General features: G+C 59.6%; 7 protein-coding genes across 7 annotated transcripts; 2 read left to right on the top strand and 5 right to left on the bottom strand.

Annotated features, from left to right (window-relative positions):
- Positions 1-27: 27 nt before the first annotated feature.
- Positions 28-3,463, top strand: HRG_08444 (male sterility protein; the record flags this gene model as incomplete). The annotated part of the gene is made up of 3 exons (XM_044866915.1): positions 28-199; positions 270-468; positions 538-3,463. 3 exons carry the CDS (start codon positions 28-30, stop codon positions 3,461-3,463), a joined length of 3,297 nt encoding a protein of 1,098 aa, XP_044717802.1.
- Positions 3,464-3,910: 447 nt separating this feature from the next.
- On the bottom strand, positions 3,911-5,854 carry HRG_08443 (membrane transporter; the record flags this gene model as incomplete). Its single annotated transcript, XM_044866914.1, has 7 exons — positions 3,911-4,075; positions 4,138-4,416; positions 4,572-4,602; positions 4,732-5,006; positions 5,059-5,169; positions 5,232-5,321; positions 5,606-5,854. The coding sequence occupies 7 exons, from the start codon at positions 5,852-5,854 to the stop codon at positions 3,911-3,913; spliced, it is 1,200 nt and encodes a 399-aa protein (XP_044717801.1).
- Positions 5,855-6,981: 1,127 nt separating this feature from the next.
- Positions 6,982-7,840, bottom strand: HRG_08442 (ahpC/TSA family domain-containing protein; the record flags this gene model as incomplete). The annotated part of the gene is made up of 2 exons (XM_044866913.1): positions 6,982-7,543; positions 7,734-7,840. The coding sequence occupies 2 exons, from the start codon at positions 7,838-7,840 to the stop codon at positions 6,982-6,984; spliced, it is 669 nt and encodes a 222-aa protein (XP_044717800.1).
- A 2,436-nt stretch (positions 7,841-10,276) lies between these two features.
- On the top strand, positions 10,277-12,604 carry HRG_08441 (tyrosinase; the record flags this gene model as incomplete). Its single annotated transcript, XM_044866912.1, has 9 exons — positions 10,277-10,440; positions 10,506-10,582; positions 10,677-10,759; positions 10,819-10,866; positions 10,930-11,280; positions 11,346-11,500; positions 11,626-11,844; positions 11,899-12,223; positions 12,278-12,604. 9 exons carry the CDS (start codon positions 10,277-10,279, stop codon positions 12,602-12,604), a joined length of 1,749 nt encoding a protein of 582 aa, XP_044717799.1.
- A 724-nt stretch (positions 12,605-13,328) lies between these two features.
- Positions 13,329-13,970, bottom strand: HRG_08440 (MFS transporter; the record flags this gene model as incomplete). The annotated part of the gene is made up of 1 exon (XM_044866911.1): positions 13,329-13,970. The coding sequence occupies one exon, from the start codon at positions 13,968-13,970 to the stop codon at positions 13,329-13,331; it is 642 nt and encodes a 213-aa protein (XP_044717798.1).
- Positions 13,971-14,009: 39 nt separating this feature from the next.
- On the bottom strand, positions 14,010-14,867 carry HRG_08439 (major facilitator superfamily domain-containing protein; the record flags this gene model as incomplete). The annotated part of the gene is made up of 1 exon (XM_044866910.1): positions 14,010-14,867. The coding sequence occupies one exon, from the start codon at positions 14,865-14,867 to the stop codon at positions 14,010-14,012; it is 858 nt and encodes a 285-aa protein (XP_044717797.1).
- A 1,379-nt stretch (positions 14,868-16,246) lies between these two features.
- Positions 16,247-17,581, bottom strand: HRG_08438 (ATP-grasp domain-containing protein; the record flags this gene model as incomplete). The annotated part of the gene is made up of 1 exon (XM_044866909.1): positions 16,247-17,581. The coding sequence occupies one exon, from the start codon at positions 17,579-17,581 to the stop codon at positions 16,247-16,249; it is 1,335 nt and encodes a 444-aa protein (XP_044717796.1).
- Between the last annotated feature and the right edge of the window lie 51 nt (positions 17,582-17,632).

The raw sequence follows: 17,632 nt of genomic DNA, 5'->3' as shown, positions 1-17,632 counted from the left end.
GCGGCTTCCATCAACGCTCCCGCAACCATGGCCGACGCAAACTACTTTACTTGCACGCTTGGACAGGCCGCCCAGCGCAAGCAACAAGGCCTCGATGGCGTGCACTCGGCCAGGACAGTCGTCGAGCTGGTTGACGAGCAGGCCAGACTCTTTCCCCAGCGCCCGGCCCTCGGCTTTGCGCCCTTGACAGGCAAGACGCGTGGGCTGCCTCCTCTCCGTCCTCGAACAGCGGCACTGTTGTTGCAGCGTCGAGGCTGACGTATACACAGCCGACGACACAATCATCTCGTTCCAAGGGCTCCGCGACTTGTCGCTGTCTGCGGCGCAAGCCTTGTCCGGCTTGATAGGGCCGCCGCCCGGCGGCGACGGAGCGGCGCCCACCGTCGGACTGCTGAGCACGAGCAGCGCCGACTTTGTCTCGACGCTGCTCGGGCTCATGCGCCTGGGGTGGTCGACGCTGCTACTGGCGTAAGTTGCCGACACCGGCCATGTCTGTCGGTCTGGTCGAGCGTCTGTCTGACTGGATGGTGCCCGCAGTCCTCGGTTGCAGCCGCCGGCGATTGAGCACCTTTGCGCTGTTTTGAAGGTCCAAGCCATCTTCGTCGATGGCCGTCATCGGGAACAGGGCCAGTGCATTGACGGCGGCATCAGAGTCCTCGACATCCCCCCCTATCGCGAGCATCACGAGACGTGGCCCGGAGAATGCCGCCAGGTGCCCGATGTCGCATACTGGCTCCACACGTCAGGCACGTCGTCTGGTCTGCAAAAGCCCATCGCCCAGAGCCATGCTGGCGTGGTCGGGGCTCTCCCGCGCTTTGCCGACGGAGAGAATGCCGCCACCTTCTCGGCCACGCCCTTGTATCACGGAGGCCTCGCAGACTGCCTCCGGGCCTGGACCAGCGGCGCCATGATTTGGTGCTTCCCCGAGGGCCATGCACCAATCACCACGGCCAACCTCGTGAGCGCCATCGCCTTTGCTCGCGCCGCAAGCCGCGTCCCGGTCAAGTACCTTTCGTCGATGCCCTCTGTCCTCCAGTGGCTCGCCGAGGAGGACCGCGGCGTCGAGCTCCTGCGGACCATGGACCTGGTTGGCGTGGGCGGTGCGCCCCTGGCGGCTCCCGTGGGTGACAAGCTAGTCCGCGCTGGCGTCAAGCTCCTGTCGCGCATGGGCAGTGCCGAGTGCGGCTTTCTCATGTCGTCCCACCGAGACTACTCGGCCGACGCCGAGTGGCAGTATTTGCGGCCCGTCGATGACGCGAGCCTCCTTGAGTTTGAGCCTCGCGAGGATGACTTGTGCGAGCTGGTCGTGAAGCCGGGCTGGCCGTGCATGGCCAAGACGAACCGCGCTGACGGCTCCTACGCCACCTCGGACTTGTTTGAGGCACACCCCTCAAGGCCAAACGCGTGGCGCCATCACAGCCGAGCCGACGCCCAGATCATGCTCGTCAATGGAAAGAAGTTCGATCCTTCGCCAATGGAGGCAGACATCTTGGCTTCGACAAAGCTGTTTCAAGATGTGCAAATCTTTGGGAGTGGCAGGGACTATGCCGGCATCCTCTTGTTCCCAGCCAGTGGCGAGCTCCCTCCCGAGGAGCTCGTCGATGCAGCATGGTCTGTGGTAGACAGGGTAAATTCGGCAACGCAGAGCCACGCCCGGATTCCGAGGTCAATGTTGCTCGTCGTGTCCGTGTCTGCGCAAGGGGGAGAGAGGTCTCTTGACAAGCGCAGCAAGGGAACGATTCTGCGCCGCCAGGCCGAGGAGAGATACGTAGATGTGATAGAGGCCGCGTACCAGAGGCCAATGGCCATGTCACCTGGTTCCACGCCGGTCAAAGACGAGGATCTGCTCTCGGCCGTGCTGGACTGCTTTCGTCGGGTTCTCGGGCGCCAGGTCGACGCTCATCAAGATCTCTTCAAGCAGGGCGTGGACTCCATGGCCTGCATCCAGGTGCGGAACCTGATCGAGGCGACGTGTTTGTCGCCACTCGGGAAACAACGCCTGCCCTCAAACGTCGTCTACGACTGGGGAACCGTCGAGGAACTGACGGCGTACCTGCGTCGAGTCCGCAACGCCAGCCGACCTGCTGGAAACGATGCAGACGAGGGAGATGACGACAAGGCGCGGCTCAAGGCCATGTACGACCTCGCTGAGAAATACAGCGACTTTGGAGGAAGCTTCGGCGCGGCGCCGCGGGTCAAGGACGGCACCGTCGTGGTGCTCACAGGCGCAACGGGGTTTCTGGGCGTGTACGTGCTGCATCGGCTCCGGCAGGACGCGCGCGTCAAAGCAGTATATTGCCTCGTCAGGGCGCGGTCCCCGCACGCGGCTCGCGCGCGCGTCTCGGCGGCGCTGGCGGATCGCGGCATGCCCGACCTAGAGCAGCCCGAAGGCAGTTTCGAGAGGGGATGCCGCGGCAGCAGAAAAGTGGCGTGCCTCCCGTGCGGCCTGGTCGACGCACATCTGGGCTTGGCGGAGAGAGAGTGGCGGCGCATAGTGGAAGAAGCCACTGTCGTGGTCCACGCGGCCTGGACAGTCAACTTTAGACTCCGCCTCGACTCTTTTGAGGACCAGATTGCGGGGACGCGCAACTTGATCGGCCTGGCGATGGAGAGCGGTGCGCGCTTCTTCTTCATCAGCTCCTTTACGGCCATGCTGCGCGTGGGCACCCCGACGGCGGCGGAGAGGCTATCCGAAGACGCCTCGGACGCCTTGCCGATAGGCTACTCTGGATCAAAATGGGTCGCTGAGCGGGTCTGCGCGGCAGCCTGCAGGCACCTTGCTGGCGGCGGCGGCATCGACGGGAGCAGTGTGCAGGGTCCTCGCCGTTGCTCCGTGTCCGTTATCCGCGGTGGCCAGCTCTGCGGCGACGAGATGGGTGCCTGGAACGCTACGGAGATATACCCGCTCGGACTTGGCTTGGGACGCATCATGGGGTGCCTGCCGGGGGCACCTGATGTGATTGCGGACTGGATGCCGGTAGAGCTTGCAGCGCAGGCCATACTGGAGATTGCCCTGCCGGACGAAAACATGGCCCCCGGCAGGGAGAGCGAGGACGGCAGCGCAAGGCAGGCCGAGGTGGGAACGGCCGTGTATCACGTCTTGAACCCGCATACCACGCCGACATGGGACCAATGGATGCAGTGGATCGCGGAAGCAGAACAGGCCGAGGGCCGTCCTCTTGACCTGATGCCGACCGAAGAGTGGTTCAACCGCCTCGAGGGCGCCTTCACAGCGTCAGGCATGTGGCACCCGTACTTGCCCCTGTTTCCGCTCTTCAAGAGCGAGTTGACCCACCGGAAGACGGGTGATGTTGGCGACAATCAGGCGCAGCCGGTGCTCGTGTTTGAAACTGGCCTGACGAGGCGGGTTTCGGCGACAATAGACGGCATTAAGCCGCTGGATCGGAAGAGGATGTTGGCCATGTGGAAATGGATATGCAGGAACACGAAGGTTTTCGGCTAGACAGGTTCCGCTTGTTTCTCGATGGCCAGCGCATCACCGGAGTGCTGGAGAAGAGATGGTCGAGAGGCGGCGTCGTGATGGCGATATGCGTGTCTAGTTGTCGCGCTCGATAAGAAGTAGCCTGTCCCTAATATTTCCTTGAGCTAGTCCAACATGTTTCCGTCGATTTCTACTATTCATCAAAGAAAAGTCGTCTACATGCAAGGTATCGAGCGCTAAGTAACACTTGCTTCCCCGACATATGGGGGGAGGAATCTCTCTCGCGATTGTTTGTGAGTGTGAATCTGGAAATAGCCATGACCGTTCCGACCGGCGATACCCTCCCACCCCGGGCATATATATATATACCTCCTTGCATATTCAAGCCCCATGCTCCATGCCCCATCCATGGCCGCTCGTATAGCATCTTCCCTTGAAAGAGCATCTTGGAATCGTGAAAAGCAGCCATCAAGGCTGTGCCGGGACGACCTTGTGGGCCTTGGAGCCCCTGTCCGAGTAATCCTCCACGATACGCGTGGGCAACAGCGCCGTGGTCAAGACGCAGCCCAGCCTCACGCTGCCGGCCAGGTACAGCACGGCGTTGACGCCGGCCTCGGAGCGGCCGTACAAGGACTGGGCGATGAGGGGGCTGACGATGCCAAACAGGCGGCCCGCGAGGTCCAGGCGTAGAGGACGGCGTTGAACATGGACTGGAAGAAGTACTCGAGGACGAAAAAGCCCTCGCTCTTGGCGGGGGTGTCGACCTGGGAGAGCAGGAAGATGGAGGCGCCCATGCAGGCCGCCGAGGCCACCATGGTCCACTTTTGCCCAATGGCCGGCACGCGCGAGTCAAAGGCGCCGAGTAGCACGGCGACGATGCCGGGGCCGTAGTAGTAGATGTACGAGGCGTAGGTGTGCTCGAGGCCGATGGAAGCTGCGCCGTTTTGAAGGCCAGGATGCGGGGAGGTAGAAGCCTGGGACACGGTGTAAGTAAGTCAAGACACGACACGTCAGATGCCCCGGGACTGAGGCGCGGTGAGAAGCCATGGCATAGGTTGCTCAGTACGGGTATTTTGGGGAGAAGGGGGGGGGGAGGAGTGGGACGACGGGAAAGTCAAAGGCCACGAGCCGGCAATAGTGAAGCCGCCAAAGTCGAGGATCTAGGTCAACCAGGTCAGGATGGTCAAGGCCGTCATGTGCGTCGAGTTGAAGGAATCTTGAGCCGGCCCAGGCCGTGCCGCAGCCTCTTGGTGCAGCTCGTCGGCGACAGCTTGCGCTTGTCCGTGTACAGGGGGCTCAGCTCGGAGCGGACCTGGTGGCAGTCGTGCTGGGGCTGCACAAAGTCAAAGACGTCGAGGGTGAGGCGGCACCGGGTGTTGTTGGTCTTTGCGACGTGGGCCATGGTCTCGATGGCCTTTGCGTCGCGGCAGCGGTAGATGAGGAACTTGGGCGTCTCCTGGCAGGTGAAGACGAGGGTGCGCATGAAGAAGACGGCGAGGGTCAGGCCGCCGAGGGTGAAGAGCAGGTAGCGCCAGCCCATGTTGTCGGCGCGCGGGCAGCACGGCTCCCCGGGGCGGCGGCGGCGCGCGGCACGAGGGCAGCGGCGCGGTGTCGGCGAAGTTGGGCGCGCACGAGTTGCCGGGGATGAAGGCGAAGGCCAGGGCGCTGCAGACGATGACGCTGGCGGGCTGGAAGACGGACAGGCAGGCGAGGAGGAAGCGGCGGCGCTGGATGGAGTCAGCTTTGGAGGGTCGCGTGCGTGCGTCTAGGCTGAAGGGGCCCGACTGACCTGGGGGATGAATTCGAGGAAGATGGCGCCGTCGATGGGGATGTTGCCGCCGACGCCGAAACCGACAAGGCGGCGAGGACGAGGAAGGCGCTATAGCTGTTTGCGGCGCCGAGGCACAGGCCAAAGACGGAGGACAGCAGGCAGGTCAGGTTAAAGACCCGACGACGGCCTTGATCGAGGCCAGACGATGAAGCATATACGGGAGAGACGAGAGAGGCGAGAGACAGGGAGAGAGCATGGCCAGGGGGGAGGGGGCCGGTCCGTTCCCACTACGTCGGCCATGAAGCCTCAGAAAAAGCCGGCGTTGAAGCTGCTCGACATGCGCCCGACTGGCTGTTGCTGAAGCCGAGCTCCTGCTGCAGCGGCCCGAGGACGAGGCCAAAGGCCTGGGCCCACAGCAGGGCGAGGAAGTAGCCGAAGCTGCAGAGGCCCCAGACGTACCACCGGTAGCGGCCCATACCCTGGGCGTCGGGCTCGCGGTCGACGAGGGCGCACTTGCGCTCGGCCAGGGAGAGGCCGTCGAGGCCCGAGACATCGACGTCGGGGGGCGGCGGGCCCAGCGAGGACGAGGAGGAGGCCGTCGCCGCGGGGGAGCATGTCTTGGGGGCGGGCGGCGTCGACATGGGGCGGACGAGGTCGTCGACGACGATGGCTTTGCTGGTACCATGAGAAGGGAGACGGTGGGGTTTTGCTGCGTCGGTGTCGGAGACTGGAGGGTGTGGGGAGGGGGAGGGGGGAGGGGGGGATTTGGTGACGAGAGAGTGAGAGAGAGAGAGAAAGAGAGAGAGAGAGAGGCTCGGGTCTCACAACATGGAGAGGGGGGGGGATGGGGCAGACTTGGCTCGAGAGGGCAGCAAGCTGAAGAGTGTAGGAAAGAGCGACTGATTATGAATAAGCAAATCGCAGCCCTATGTTGAAGCCGCAGCAGCAACAACTACACTCGCTCACTTAACTCACTTAACTCACTTAACTCACTTAACTCACTTAACTCACTTAACTCACTTAACTCACTTAACTCACTTAACTCACTTAACTCACTTAACTCACTTAACTCACTTAACTCACTTAACTCACTTAACTCACTTAACTCACTTAACTCACTTAACTCACTTAACTCAACTCAATTCACTTAACTCACTTACTCAGCTCAACTCAACTCAACTCACTCAACTCACTCACCCAACTCACTCACTCAACTCACATGCGCTAAGCGGGTGGCTGGCCGTTGGACTGACAGACCCCGACAACCAACGCGTGCCGAGTGTGTCTGCCATGGACAATGCCCAGCAAAAGAGTTCCTGTTGGCCAACAGCCTCCATCTTTGCTACCCGAGTGCAAGTGCATGTATGAAGAAGAAGTAGGTTGCACTGGTGCTACCGTCCCTACCTTCTGGCCCCGTCGTCACCTGCTCTTATTATAAGTTATGCACAGATACGGAGTACGAAGAATAGACGGTGATATATATATGTTTACTGGGCCAAGCGAGACATATCAGGTCCCTTCATCTCCCCACCCGCCCACTGCCCAGAGACATGTCAACGCCAATGCCACCCGATGGCTGAACACTGTTGCACCACCATCGGCCCGGCGGCATCTGCATCGCCACGTGACGGACGCGCTTGAGACTCGAGAGACGGCTTGGCCAGCTTAGAAAAGTTGGGTTGCCCTCGCATCTTTGTCTATCCCTCCAGCGATTCTACCTACTACAGCTACAACTGGGCACATGCCATCTGTGTCCTCTGCCCCGTCTCTAGTCGAGGCGTGCGCGCTTGTTGACCTCGCCGTTGCCGTTGGCGTGGCCGTTCTGCACCACGACGGCGTCCCCCCCGGCCGCGGCAAAGTACTCGAGGCTGCCCTTGGGGTCGGCCTTGATGGTCTTGGCGCCGTTGTGCCAGCCCGCCGGGCACACCTCGCCGTGCTGGTCGGTGAACTGCAGGGCCTCGATCAGGCGGAGCGTCTCGTCGACGTTGCGGCCGACGGGCAGGTCGTTGACGGTGACCTGGCGCAGCACGCCCTTGGGGTCGACGATGAAGAGGCCGCGCAGGGCCACGCCGGCGTCCTCGAGCAGCACGCCGTAGCTGCGGGCGATGCGCAGCGACTTGTCGGCCAGCAGGGGCAGCTGCAGGTCCGGGCCCAGGCCGCCCTGCTTGCGCGGCTGCGCGGTCCAGGCGAGGTGGGCAAAGTGCGAGTCGGTCGAGAGGCCGAGGACCGTGGTGTTGAGGGCGCGGAAGCGCGGCAGCGCGTCGTTGTACTGGATGATCTCGGTGGGGCAGACAAAGGTGAAGTCGAGGGGGTAGAAGAGGAGGACGACCCTGGGCTGGTCAGCAGCTAGCTCATGCTCTCTCTCATGCTCTCTCTGTCTCTCTGTCTCTCTCTCTCTGTCTCTCTGTCTCTCTCTCTCTCTCTCTCTCTCTCTCTGTCTCTCTCTCTCTCTCTCTCTCTCTCCCCCCCCCACCCCCCCCATATCTCTCGCCTGGTTGCTTCGGGGAGGACTGGACTGACCATTGGCCCAGATAGTCGGACAGCGAGACCTCCTTGAACTCGCCGCCCGGCATGACGGCCGTGGTGGTGAAGCCCGGGGCGGGGCGCTGGACAAAGGCGCTGGACATGGTTGGACGTTTGCAGAGGACAGCGGATGAAGAAGACGCTTCGGGCGAGATGCTATGCTTGCGGGCACGAGAAGATGGATGAGCTGGCCAAACGTTGACTGCCCGTTGAGCTCGAGGATAATTTGCTCTGGTTCCCACTTTTTTTTATCCACGGTGAGCAGCAGCTCATTACTCGTGCTGCCTGTCCCCTGCGCCACCTCTCGAGGACCCCTGGCGTCCAAGTCGGCACTGCTGGGCAACTGCCGGCAATGGTCGCCGCTCGACGTGCATGTATGGAGACGACGTCCATGATGCCGTGCCTCGTCTGACTATTCGGGTCAGCTCGACGTTGCGGCTACGGGAGCTTAATGCAAGGTACGGGCACGGGTACATCCGGATGTACAGTAGGAATGATACTGTACAAAGTTTGATGTACCGCGTCTGCCGGGCCGTCTATTTCGCCGGTCAAGCCGCCGGTCAAGCCCAACTAGGTAGGCCTGCATTCGCGGACCGTCTATTTCGCCGGCCTCTGCATCCCATCCATCTAAGACTACCTATCTACCTAATTACTGTGGCCACCGAGACTCGTCAGTCCACCCCCACTCCACCAACCCATCAATCACTCACTCTGCCGCCGTGATGAGCCGGGGGCGTTGCTTTTTGACCCCGAGCCGGTTCAGTCCGCAGGCGACTGGTCAGCGACGCTGTGGTTGTTTGCCTGGACTGGCCGAGCCCCGTCGGAACAATCCCCCCTCTTCAGCACCACGGCGACGCCAAGTCGAGCTCGGAAACGGCCATTCGGAACTTGTAGGAAGCCTATATGGGGGGGCGGCGAAAGCGAAAGGGAAAGGGGGCGGGGGGGGGGAAGGTTGGGCAGCAGCATATCGAAACCTGTTAGCCGCCGGCACCTGGAATGAAAAACCCAGCCGCCAGCCAGTAAGGAAAAGAAAGTCTCGCTACACAATAGGTAGTACGTCTCGCACTGCTGTAAGCTGGGTGGACGTCGTGATTTCATGAATGCCCTGGTACGAAAGTATCACAAGGCTGAGAGCCAGGCTGTTTTCAAGTCAGGAGCCATCTTTCTCGGTCAGAAGCAGCCAGGATAGATGGTAGTGATGCAGCTACCAAAGCAGAGGCGCATGGCTCAATCTACAGTCGACGAAGCCGGTTTCTCTCCGGTGAGCCAGCACATATGCTCCTCTGTTACTAACTCACCGGGCATCCGTCTCTCGGTCGTGGCATACGAGCATGGCGGTGCTTCACGCGGCGAACCAACGGTCCAGCACCGCGGCGATTGGATGATAGCGCCAGCCTCAGAGATGCTAGGTAAATAAGTCAACTTGGCTCAGCCGAGGACATGTCTTTTCGGCGAATAGGGCATGGCTCCGGGTGGAATGCTCATTCGCCCGTGGCCTGCAAAGCGCTTACACTACCAAGTGTGAGGTGGGTTGGATGGCTACGCCTCTGCTACGCCTCTGCCACTGCGAGGGCTCTAGAGGCAAACGCTGATCATGTTACGGGAGTTCTCACTTGGGCACAGGGACTGCAAAGGCTGCCATCTACATACCCGTCGAGCTTGCACGGGCCCCTTGTTGCCGTATACGTCGGGGTTTCGTCGCTCTCCGTGCTGTTCCCCTCTACCCCAGTCAAGAAGCTTACACCTTGGCAGGTTGCCAACAAAGGCAGCTCATAGAATGAATGCTTAGCGATATACGCTGTATACAATGGGTATATGCGTGGTGGCAACCGAAAGTAACACTTTATCAAGAGAGGCCGTTTCTATTATCTCAGTTGGGGCCCCATCTTTGTGGATTGTCACCACGACTCTGATTGGGAGCAAATAGTCGATGAATGGCCTCACTGTCCTAGTTAAGCGGTGGCTCTTTATTCTACGGTATACAGGTTAAGCTCTGACTCAGTCGGCGACTGGGGACCCCCGTGACCTCGACGAGCTGAGGTTTTCAGCTCTGCTGGTGCCCAGCGTCTCTCCTTGTCTCTAGCAAAGACATGATGGGCAGGAAATCGCCACCGGGCGAAGAATACGCAGCACGGGCAAGAGAGCAATCCATTTCAACGACAGCTCCTTGACTGATATACACGGTTCCTGAAACACATGGGGCCTGGGTCTTGGCCAGTGAAACATGCCTGGCCTCTTCAGGCACTGCTCCTTTAGGCATTTTGCGAGCAATGTGACCGGAGGCGGGCTGGGGGGCTCGGCCGCGTCTACATTCCAGGCATGTCTTCCACGGTTCGACTTCCGCGATAGCTCCGCAGCTTGACCAGTCGCCCCCTTGTGGAATTATCGTCTCTGCCGAAGCGCAGCCAGCATCTGCGACATGCTCCTAGATCGACTGTGTGTGTGTGCTCAGTGCCGGCCAGCGTAGGGACAAGTTATATATGCCTCAAATCGCCTCACAACCGGGCCAGCCAGGAGCCTGGCCGTGCCCATATCCCATCATGTTGATCAAGACCGTCGCCTGCCTGTTCCTCGGGTCGACCGTACTGGCCCAACGGACCACCACATCGGACCCCTATGCGGTCACCGGCGCTCGGGTCCGGTCCGGCAGCGTTCCGATAAGGCGCAACATCAACGACCTTCAGGCCGAGGCCGGCCCGCAATGGTATGAGATATCAATAACCCTAGAACCGCACGATACCCCGAGGCCCTAACCCCTACATTTCACAGGGACCTATACATACAGGCGCTCTCGTCCATGATCGGAGCCAGTCCGTCGGACCCCTTGTCCTACTTTCAAATCGAAGGTACATATGATATATACTCTTATAGCCTCTCATATATCATCGTCGGGTGACTGTTGACATGCATGCATGCTCATGCGCACAGCACTCGCCCTAGGCATTCACGGTTCCCCGCCCTTCGAATGGAACAATACTGGCCGCAGCAACAGCAGCGGCCGGGCTGGCTACTGCCCTCACGGTGTACGCGCTGCTGCCGGTTGTCATTCAAGGCCCGTGCTAAATAAATCCTCTGATTCCAGGATGCTTTGTTCTTGCCATGGCATCGACCGTACTTGGCTCTCTTCGAGGCAAGTCCAGCTGGATAGGGTTGTCGGGTTGTAGGGTTGGGACCACGGCTGACAGCTTGACAGCAAGTCTTGGTTGACAACGCCAGGAAGATCGCCGCGGGATATCGAGGAGCAACCCGGAACCGGTATTTGCAAGCCGCAGATGCGCTCAGAGCCCCCTACTGGGACTGGGCCACGACGAGCGACGTCCCCCCTTCAACCGTCCCGCGGTCCGTTACCATCAATACCCCCAAGGGCCGCAGGCAGGTCAGAAACCCTCTGTCAGGATTCACATTTCCTCAGCAAGCAGTCCGCGGCCAGTTTGGCCGATTCAGCCCGAGCCCAAGGGCGGCCATTGCACGTTGCCCGGCCCCCAACTCATACCCCAACTCAGCCAACCGGATGATGGCGTCCAACGATTTGAAGGAACTGGTTGTAAGTGTCGGCCTACTCTCCTCCGATTGTCGAGTGGGCGCTGACAAGAAACGACGACGGGATAGTTCTCGGCCTTTACCTACTCCAAGACCTTTGAGGAATTCTCTACGACGAGCACGGGCGGAGTCAGCTTGGAGCAAGCGCACAATCTGGTGCATAACTCTGCCGCCTGCGGCCAGCAGTTTTCGTCTCCGTCGTATGCCGCTTATGATCCTCTCTTGTACGTTGACCGTCTGCCCCGGCTATCTTGCCCGTCTTGACTGCCTTGATCGACTGTCCAAGGGGAGATTCAATAACGGTTCCGAAACCAACCGAGGATCCAAGCTAACGCAAGGCAATGCCTAGCATGCTGCATTACGCCAACGTCGATCGTCTCTGGGCTCTTTGGCAAGCCGCCAACCCAAACCAGGCTGGCCTTTCTCGTTCGTACGTTGGGGGCTCGCGCTTTGCAACACCCCAAGGCACCACGATCCGTCCCACCTCCCCGCTGGCCCCCTTCTACGGTCCGGGCAAACAGCAGCTTACCGCGAATGGCGTTTTGTCAACCCATCAGTTTGGGTATACGTACGAAGGCGCAGAAAACCCACCCGCGGCTTCCAACACGAAGCGCGGCGACAGTGACCCGAATCCGGACAAAGACCTCGAGGAGAGGCGGCGCCGAGCGGTGTCCATCATCAATGATCTCTACAAGGGCAAAGATCACGAAGAGAAGAGAAAAGTCTATCTGGCGCACATCTCCTTGAGGGCCGAGGATGTCGAGCGCCCGTCGACAATCAAGGTCTTTTTGTGCGATCAGTTTGTGGGCGACATTGCCGTCATGGCTGAGCCGTCAAAGGGGCCCGTGAACGCAGCCATTCCGCTCAACCCTGCTATTGGGGCCTGCGAGCGCGCCGGCGTCAGCAAAGAAGAGATGCGGGAAAGCATCAGCGTGACTATAACGACGGTAAGCTCCTCGTTGTCACCCCGCTCGATACCCCCGTCGCTGACCACGTTGTAGGCCGACGGCAGAGATGTCCCCCTTGCCAAGATCAAGACCATATCGATGGAGGTGGAGGATTTTATCGAGGAGCCATCTGCAACATCAGGCGAGCTCCCGAAAATCAGCAACCGCCATAAGGTTCCCGGCCATCTTAAGCAGCACATGCCGGAGAAGCCAAAAGACGGTGGCCACGGCAAGGACGATGGTGGGAAGTCTGGCGGACATGTGGATGACGGTGGGAAGCCTGGCGGACATGTGGTTGATGCGGGAAAGCCTGGCGGACATGGGATAATCAGCGATGTCTTGGGATCAGTCAAATCAGATCTAGTCCCGAATCTGATTTGAACTGGGAGTTCTCGGGCTGTATCTGATTTGTTTTATTATTGATAGCTGGTACATGGTTGAATGAGTCGGCTCCAGGCGTCTTGCTCTCGGGATTGGTTGCTTCAACGCAGGCCTCCAAGCGCTACAGGGCTCTCTCTGATCAACTACTTGGGCAGCTGCGTTTCTTCGAGGGTGAGGTTTATATTCATGGATGCAAGAATCTATGTCTTCTACCTCAAACCTTTACTCATTTGCAAAAAGACACGCCCCTGAGTCTGCCGTCTCAGGTTACGCGTCTAAACAGTCTCTATTCGTCCCACCTCCACTGGATGCCACTCGAACGGACACGTTTCTTGTCGATTCGCTTGAGCCTATCTCGAAATCAGCAACAAATTCAACGTGCGCCCTTCTGCTTCCGTCATCGTAGGTTTCATGACCGCTGGTGTCCTCGCTGGCACTCGGCCCCCTCTTGGCTATCATCCTGACACAGCCAAGGATTGAAACAGGTGGTACGATAATGAGAATTGCCACCCACGTACATGTGTTCCGATTATGTTGGGGACTATAGTCGAGCAATCCCTGGCTTGGGTATGTGATTTCCAAGCCGATGGTGCTTACACGCAGACTAATAATAACCTCACTTCTCGGTGTTGGCAGCCAGCCGCCTAGCTGAAGTCTCCTGGACCAGCCACACTCACCCACTTTCTGGTCTACCACTGAACAAAAAGAAAGGCTGGTGTACGCGTTAAAAGGGGGGTTTGACGCCGGCTTCATCCACGACCCAGCCGCTCGCTACGGCTGCCAGGACAGCGACTGCAGCCATAGCCCACCACGCAATGCCCACGACACCGTGGCTGAGTCCCGACCCATACAGCCAGGCAGTCAGCAACGGGCCCAGGGTTCTGGCCGCTGCCGATACACTCTGGCCGATGCCGTTGACGGTGCCGAGCGCAGACCGGTCCGGACTGGCCGCGTTGAGGAGCATCGTGCCCGAGGGAAGAGCAAAGGAGCGGGCCACTGTCTGTATGGTCAGGACGAGCGCAATAGACGCCCACAGCAAGACTCCGGCCGCCGGCAGCGGTGGCAGCGTAGACGACGGAATGGTGGCCAGGTAAGGGGTGACAAAATATGATACCGGGAGAAGCAGGAGCGAGTAGCGATAGAGCTTCACGAGTCCAAAGTGGGTTTTCAGAAGTGGGAAGAACAGGAGCTGTAGTAAAAAGCCCACAATGCCTCGGATAGTAAGCGCCACGGCGATGCCGCTCGGCTTGAAGGAGAGACCCCCGGTGAAGGTGAACGGCGCATGCGGATGGTAGGCCGGCGGCACAAAGAGAGACCCGCTGGCCGTTGCATTGGCGTCATGACCTGCGGTGATGGCGGCCGGCATGCCGCTCCGGTTGTATCGAGGCGTGGCGATGAAGACGAGTCAAAGCGAGGGATATGCGCCGACGTGCATGGTCACGAGCCGGCGGGCGACAAGTGTGGCAACCAAACGAGGCGTCCAGATGCGAGAAAAGGACCATCGGACCTCGGGACGGCGTGAAGCAGGAGTTCCCTGGGCGTCCAGCTCGACGTCTTGGTCCATGAGCACTTGATAGTGCGGATCGGCCCTTCGACCAAGAAGCCTCTTAAGCCGCTCGGGCAAGAGATGGCCTGGCCGGAACCTGACGCCGTCGAGCGTCTCTTCTAACCCAAAGCCCAGCAATGCCGCGCTCGCAATCAGGCACACGCCGTTGAATAGGTTGGGCAGAGCGTACGGCGACTGGAGCAGCCACCGAAAAGCACTCGTGTCGGCCAGCAGGCTTCCCGCGGCAGGGCCAAGGATGCTTCCGACATTAAATGCCGTAGGCAGCAGCAGGACGACTCGCGCCTCAAACTTGTCTCCGCCAATGTCCTTGATCATGGTCCGCATGACGCCCATGTTGCCGTTGATCAGGCCGACCAAGAATCGCCAAAACGTAACCGCCGCGAAGCTATTTGCAAACCCAAGACCCAGACTCGCAATGCCAGTTCCGAAAAGACCGAGTAGAATGATGTATTTGCGCCCGACATGTCGAGAATCTACCAGTCTGCCCCATAGGACGGAAGTAAAGAGCTGCGGGCCCGCGACGACGGCGTTTAAGGCGGAGACTTGGAATGCCAGGGTATAGCCGGTAGATACGGAGCCATCGGATGCTCGAAAGGATTCAAGCTGGGAGATGATGTAGGTCTGCAGGCTGCTGGTGGCAGCGGATTCGCAGAGTCGTGCCAGCGTGATCAAGGCAAGCTGACGCTTTTTCGGCATGGACGCCCAAGACGCCGGGGCTGCGTCGCCTCGACGAGTCGAGAGATGCTGCCATTGGCCAGTGGCTTGTCCTACAGCCAAGGACGAGGTTATTGCCGGATCATGAAGAGTCTCGTCTGCTTTTTCGTCTTGTATCCCGCCGACACAGTCCTGCTCGTCCACCTTTCCGTCCATTCTGACTTCTGTCGACACTGAAGACTCGAATATCACTGGACGACAAACTCGAGGTCCTCGGGAAGAAGGCGATGGCCATGCCACCCGGCAATGCGCTGCAGAGGGCAAAGAGAGCTGTCTTCGCAAATGTAATGTGGGGGCTCGTTTTGCCGGACTCGTCTCGCTTTCGGGTCGCAACTCTGCCAGGGTCGCGGGAAACGCATCATTGTGTATCCTGCGAGCACCGAGAGGAGATGGGCCCGAGAGACCAAGGATACAGCAGGGCATATGGAAGTGGACCATGTAATCTCATGCGGCAGGAGTCGGTGACGGGGCCGGAAGCTCATGATTCATTTGGTACTTTTCACGAGGTATACGAGGTGCTTCACATCAAGCAGGGGCAAGAACCACGTCGTCACGCTCATGGGGCCCCTGGGTAATAGTCTGTGATGTGCGTAGGCGAGCCAGATTGTTGCACCCGGTGGTGGCTCAGCCTCCAAGATGAGATGAATAGGAGCACAAAAAGCACACATAAAAGGAACGACTAGTGTCTCTGAAAGAATGTCTCATACTTGTCGGATTTGGGCATCCCTTGGAGTCGTCATTGTCTATGCAATTCATCCAATGAAAATGTGCGCATCAAAAGGGGCGAGTTTTCCACCTACGAGCGTATGTACATATTTGTGTTATTCGTAAACGACACGCGGGCCCCATCCGACTTGCTTGCAGAGCGGATTGAAATACTTATGAGCATGCTACCGAGTAAAGGCTGTAAACGAAGTGTCTGAGTTGAGAACCTTGAATCAAAGTTGGCTGACATCTCGTGATCAACGTAAGGCATGAGTCTCTCGCGAAGAGAGCATGCAAAAGATTGAGGCAAACTCGTTGATCGTCCATCCCCTCCCGTCAGCCGGGTCCTAGACCTCGCTGGAATATTTTCAGGCCTGTCTTCATCCTGTGATGATGGTCCTCGTTGACGCCGGTGAGGCGGGATTCGTCAACTTTCGTTTTCGTAGCACCGTATTATGTATGAATGTTGTTCGTCGGCGTGGCCGTCTCAGTTTCAGAGGGTGATCCTGATGTCAGAGAATCCGGGCGACTAGGTGTTGGAAGAGACTGGATCTCTCTAGAAGGGTCTACGGTCTTGTCAGCTTTGTCTATAATATAAGACCCTAGAGTTCGGTTCCTCACGTCATGATGGTATGGCGCAATAATTCACGTGTAATTTAAGGCAATCGGTCAATACACTTTTGTTTTATGTCTAGTTGGAGCTCTATCAGGGACCATTTACACCCCCCGCGTGGCGACGCAGGGAGCGTCCCCGGCGGCGCCACCCCGATGGAGTTGATCAAGGCGTTGCAGGCGCTGGCGTGGGCGCCGACGTTGGCCTGACGCGAGCTGGAGCAGGTCACGGCGCTGGAGTCGCGTACCTTCTTGGAGAAGGCATTGAGAGACACCGCAAGAGCCTGGACCTTGGCGATCAGGCCCTTGGTCTCCAGCTCGTCCCTTCCGCCCACCGTGACACCCCCTTGGCTCAGCGACAGCGGCTCATCCCGCGCCCAGCCGGTAATAATGAGGCGCCCGTCTTTGATATCGCGAGCAAATGTCTCTTCAAAGACTGCCCTCGGACACAGGAAATGGGCCTTGATCGCCCTGGCCTTGGCCAGCCCCCGCTGCATAAAGTGGCCGGCAAGCGGCCCCAGGTGATAGGACCCCGTGATGCGGGCGTTGAGGTCGATGATGTACTGCGTGCCTGAGCCGTCCGTCATGATGTCTATGCCCGCGGGCCCGTGGTAGCCGTTCTGGTGTAGGAATCGGGCCGTCTCTTCCATAGGCTGGGCGTATTTGCGGCGCAGGGCCTCCTGATCCGGGTAGGAGACGGAGCCTCCGGCCCAGTGCCCCTTCTCGTCAAAGTGCTGCTCGCTGCAGACGACGAAGACGGCGCGCCCCTTGGGTGTCACAAACAGCGACAGGCCCACGGCGCCGCCCGTCACGAAGTCCTGGAGGACCAAGGAGCACGGGTGTAAGTGGTGGTTGGCGGCGTTGATCTGCGGGAGCGCGTCTCGCAACTGGGCGCCGACCAGGGCCTTGGCCCGCGCTCGTTCCGCCTCGGAGCGCACCGGCAAGGTGCCCTTTCCCGCAAGCGACTGGTTGAGCTTCACCATGAAGGGCACGCGGCGCATGTCGAGGGGCTTGGTCATGCGGGCGACCTCGCCCTCGAGTTTGACGGGGTCGTCCATGTGCTCGGGCGGGAGGAGCACGTCGATGACGGTCGAGGGCGTTGTGCGCAAGCTGGACCGGGCCAGGCCGCGCTTCGACAGCATCACGTAGTGCGTCTCCGGGTCGACGACATGAGGCAGATGCGTCAGGCAGTCATCGGGCCGTGTCACGACGATACGGGAGTCCGAGGCGAGCCGAAGCCGGGCCGGGTCCGCGACAAGGCTCAAGACGGGTTGCTGGTCGTGTCGTAGCTGAGAAAGGGTCCGATACAAGTTGGCATGATCCGCCGGGCTGGTGTCGCCGCCCGAGGCCGGGTCCAGGCCGAAGATGACCACGGGCATCTTGCCGGCCGAGAAAGCGTACCGTTGAGGTCTATATGGCTTTTTTTTCTT

The sequence above is a fragment of the Hirsutella rhossiliensis genome (genome assembly GCF_020360975.1).
Source record: "Hirsutella rhossiliensis strain HR02 chromosome Unknown scaffold00010, whole genome shotgun sequence".
Lineage (NCBI taxonomy): Eukaryota > Fungi > Ascomycota > Sordariomycetes > Hypocreales > Ophiocordycipitaceae > Hirsutella > Hirsutella rhossiliensis.
This window is presented reverse-complemented; position numbering and strand designations above follow the sequence as displayed.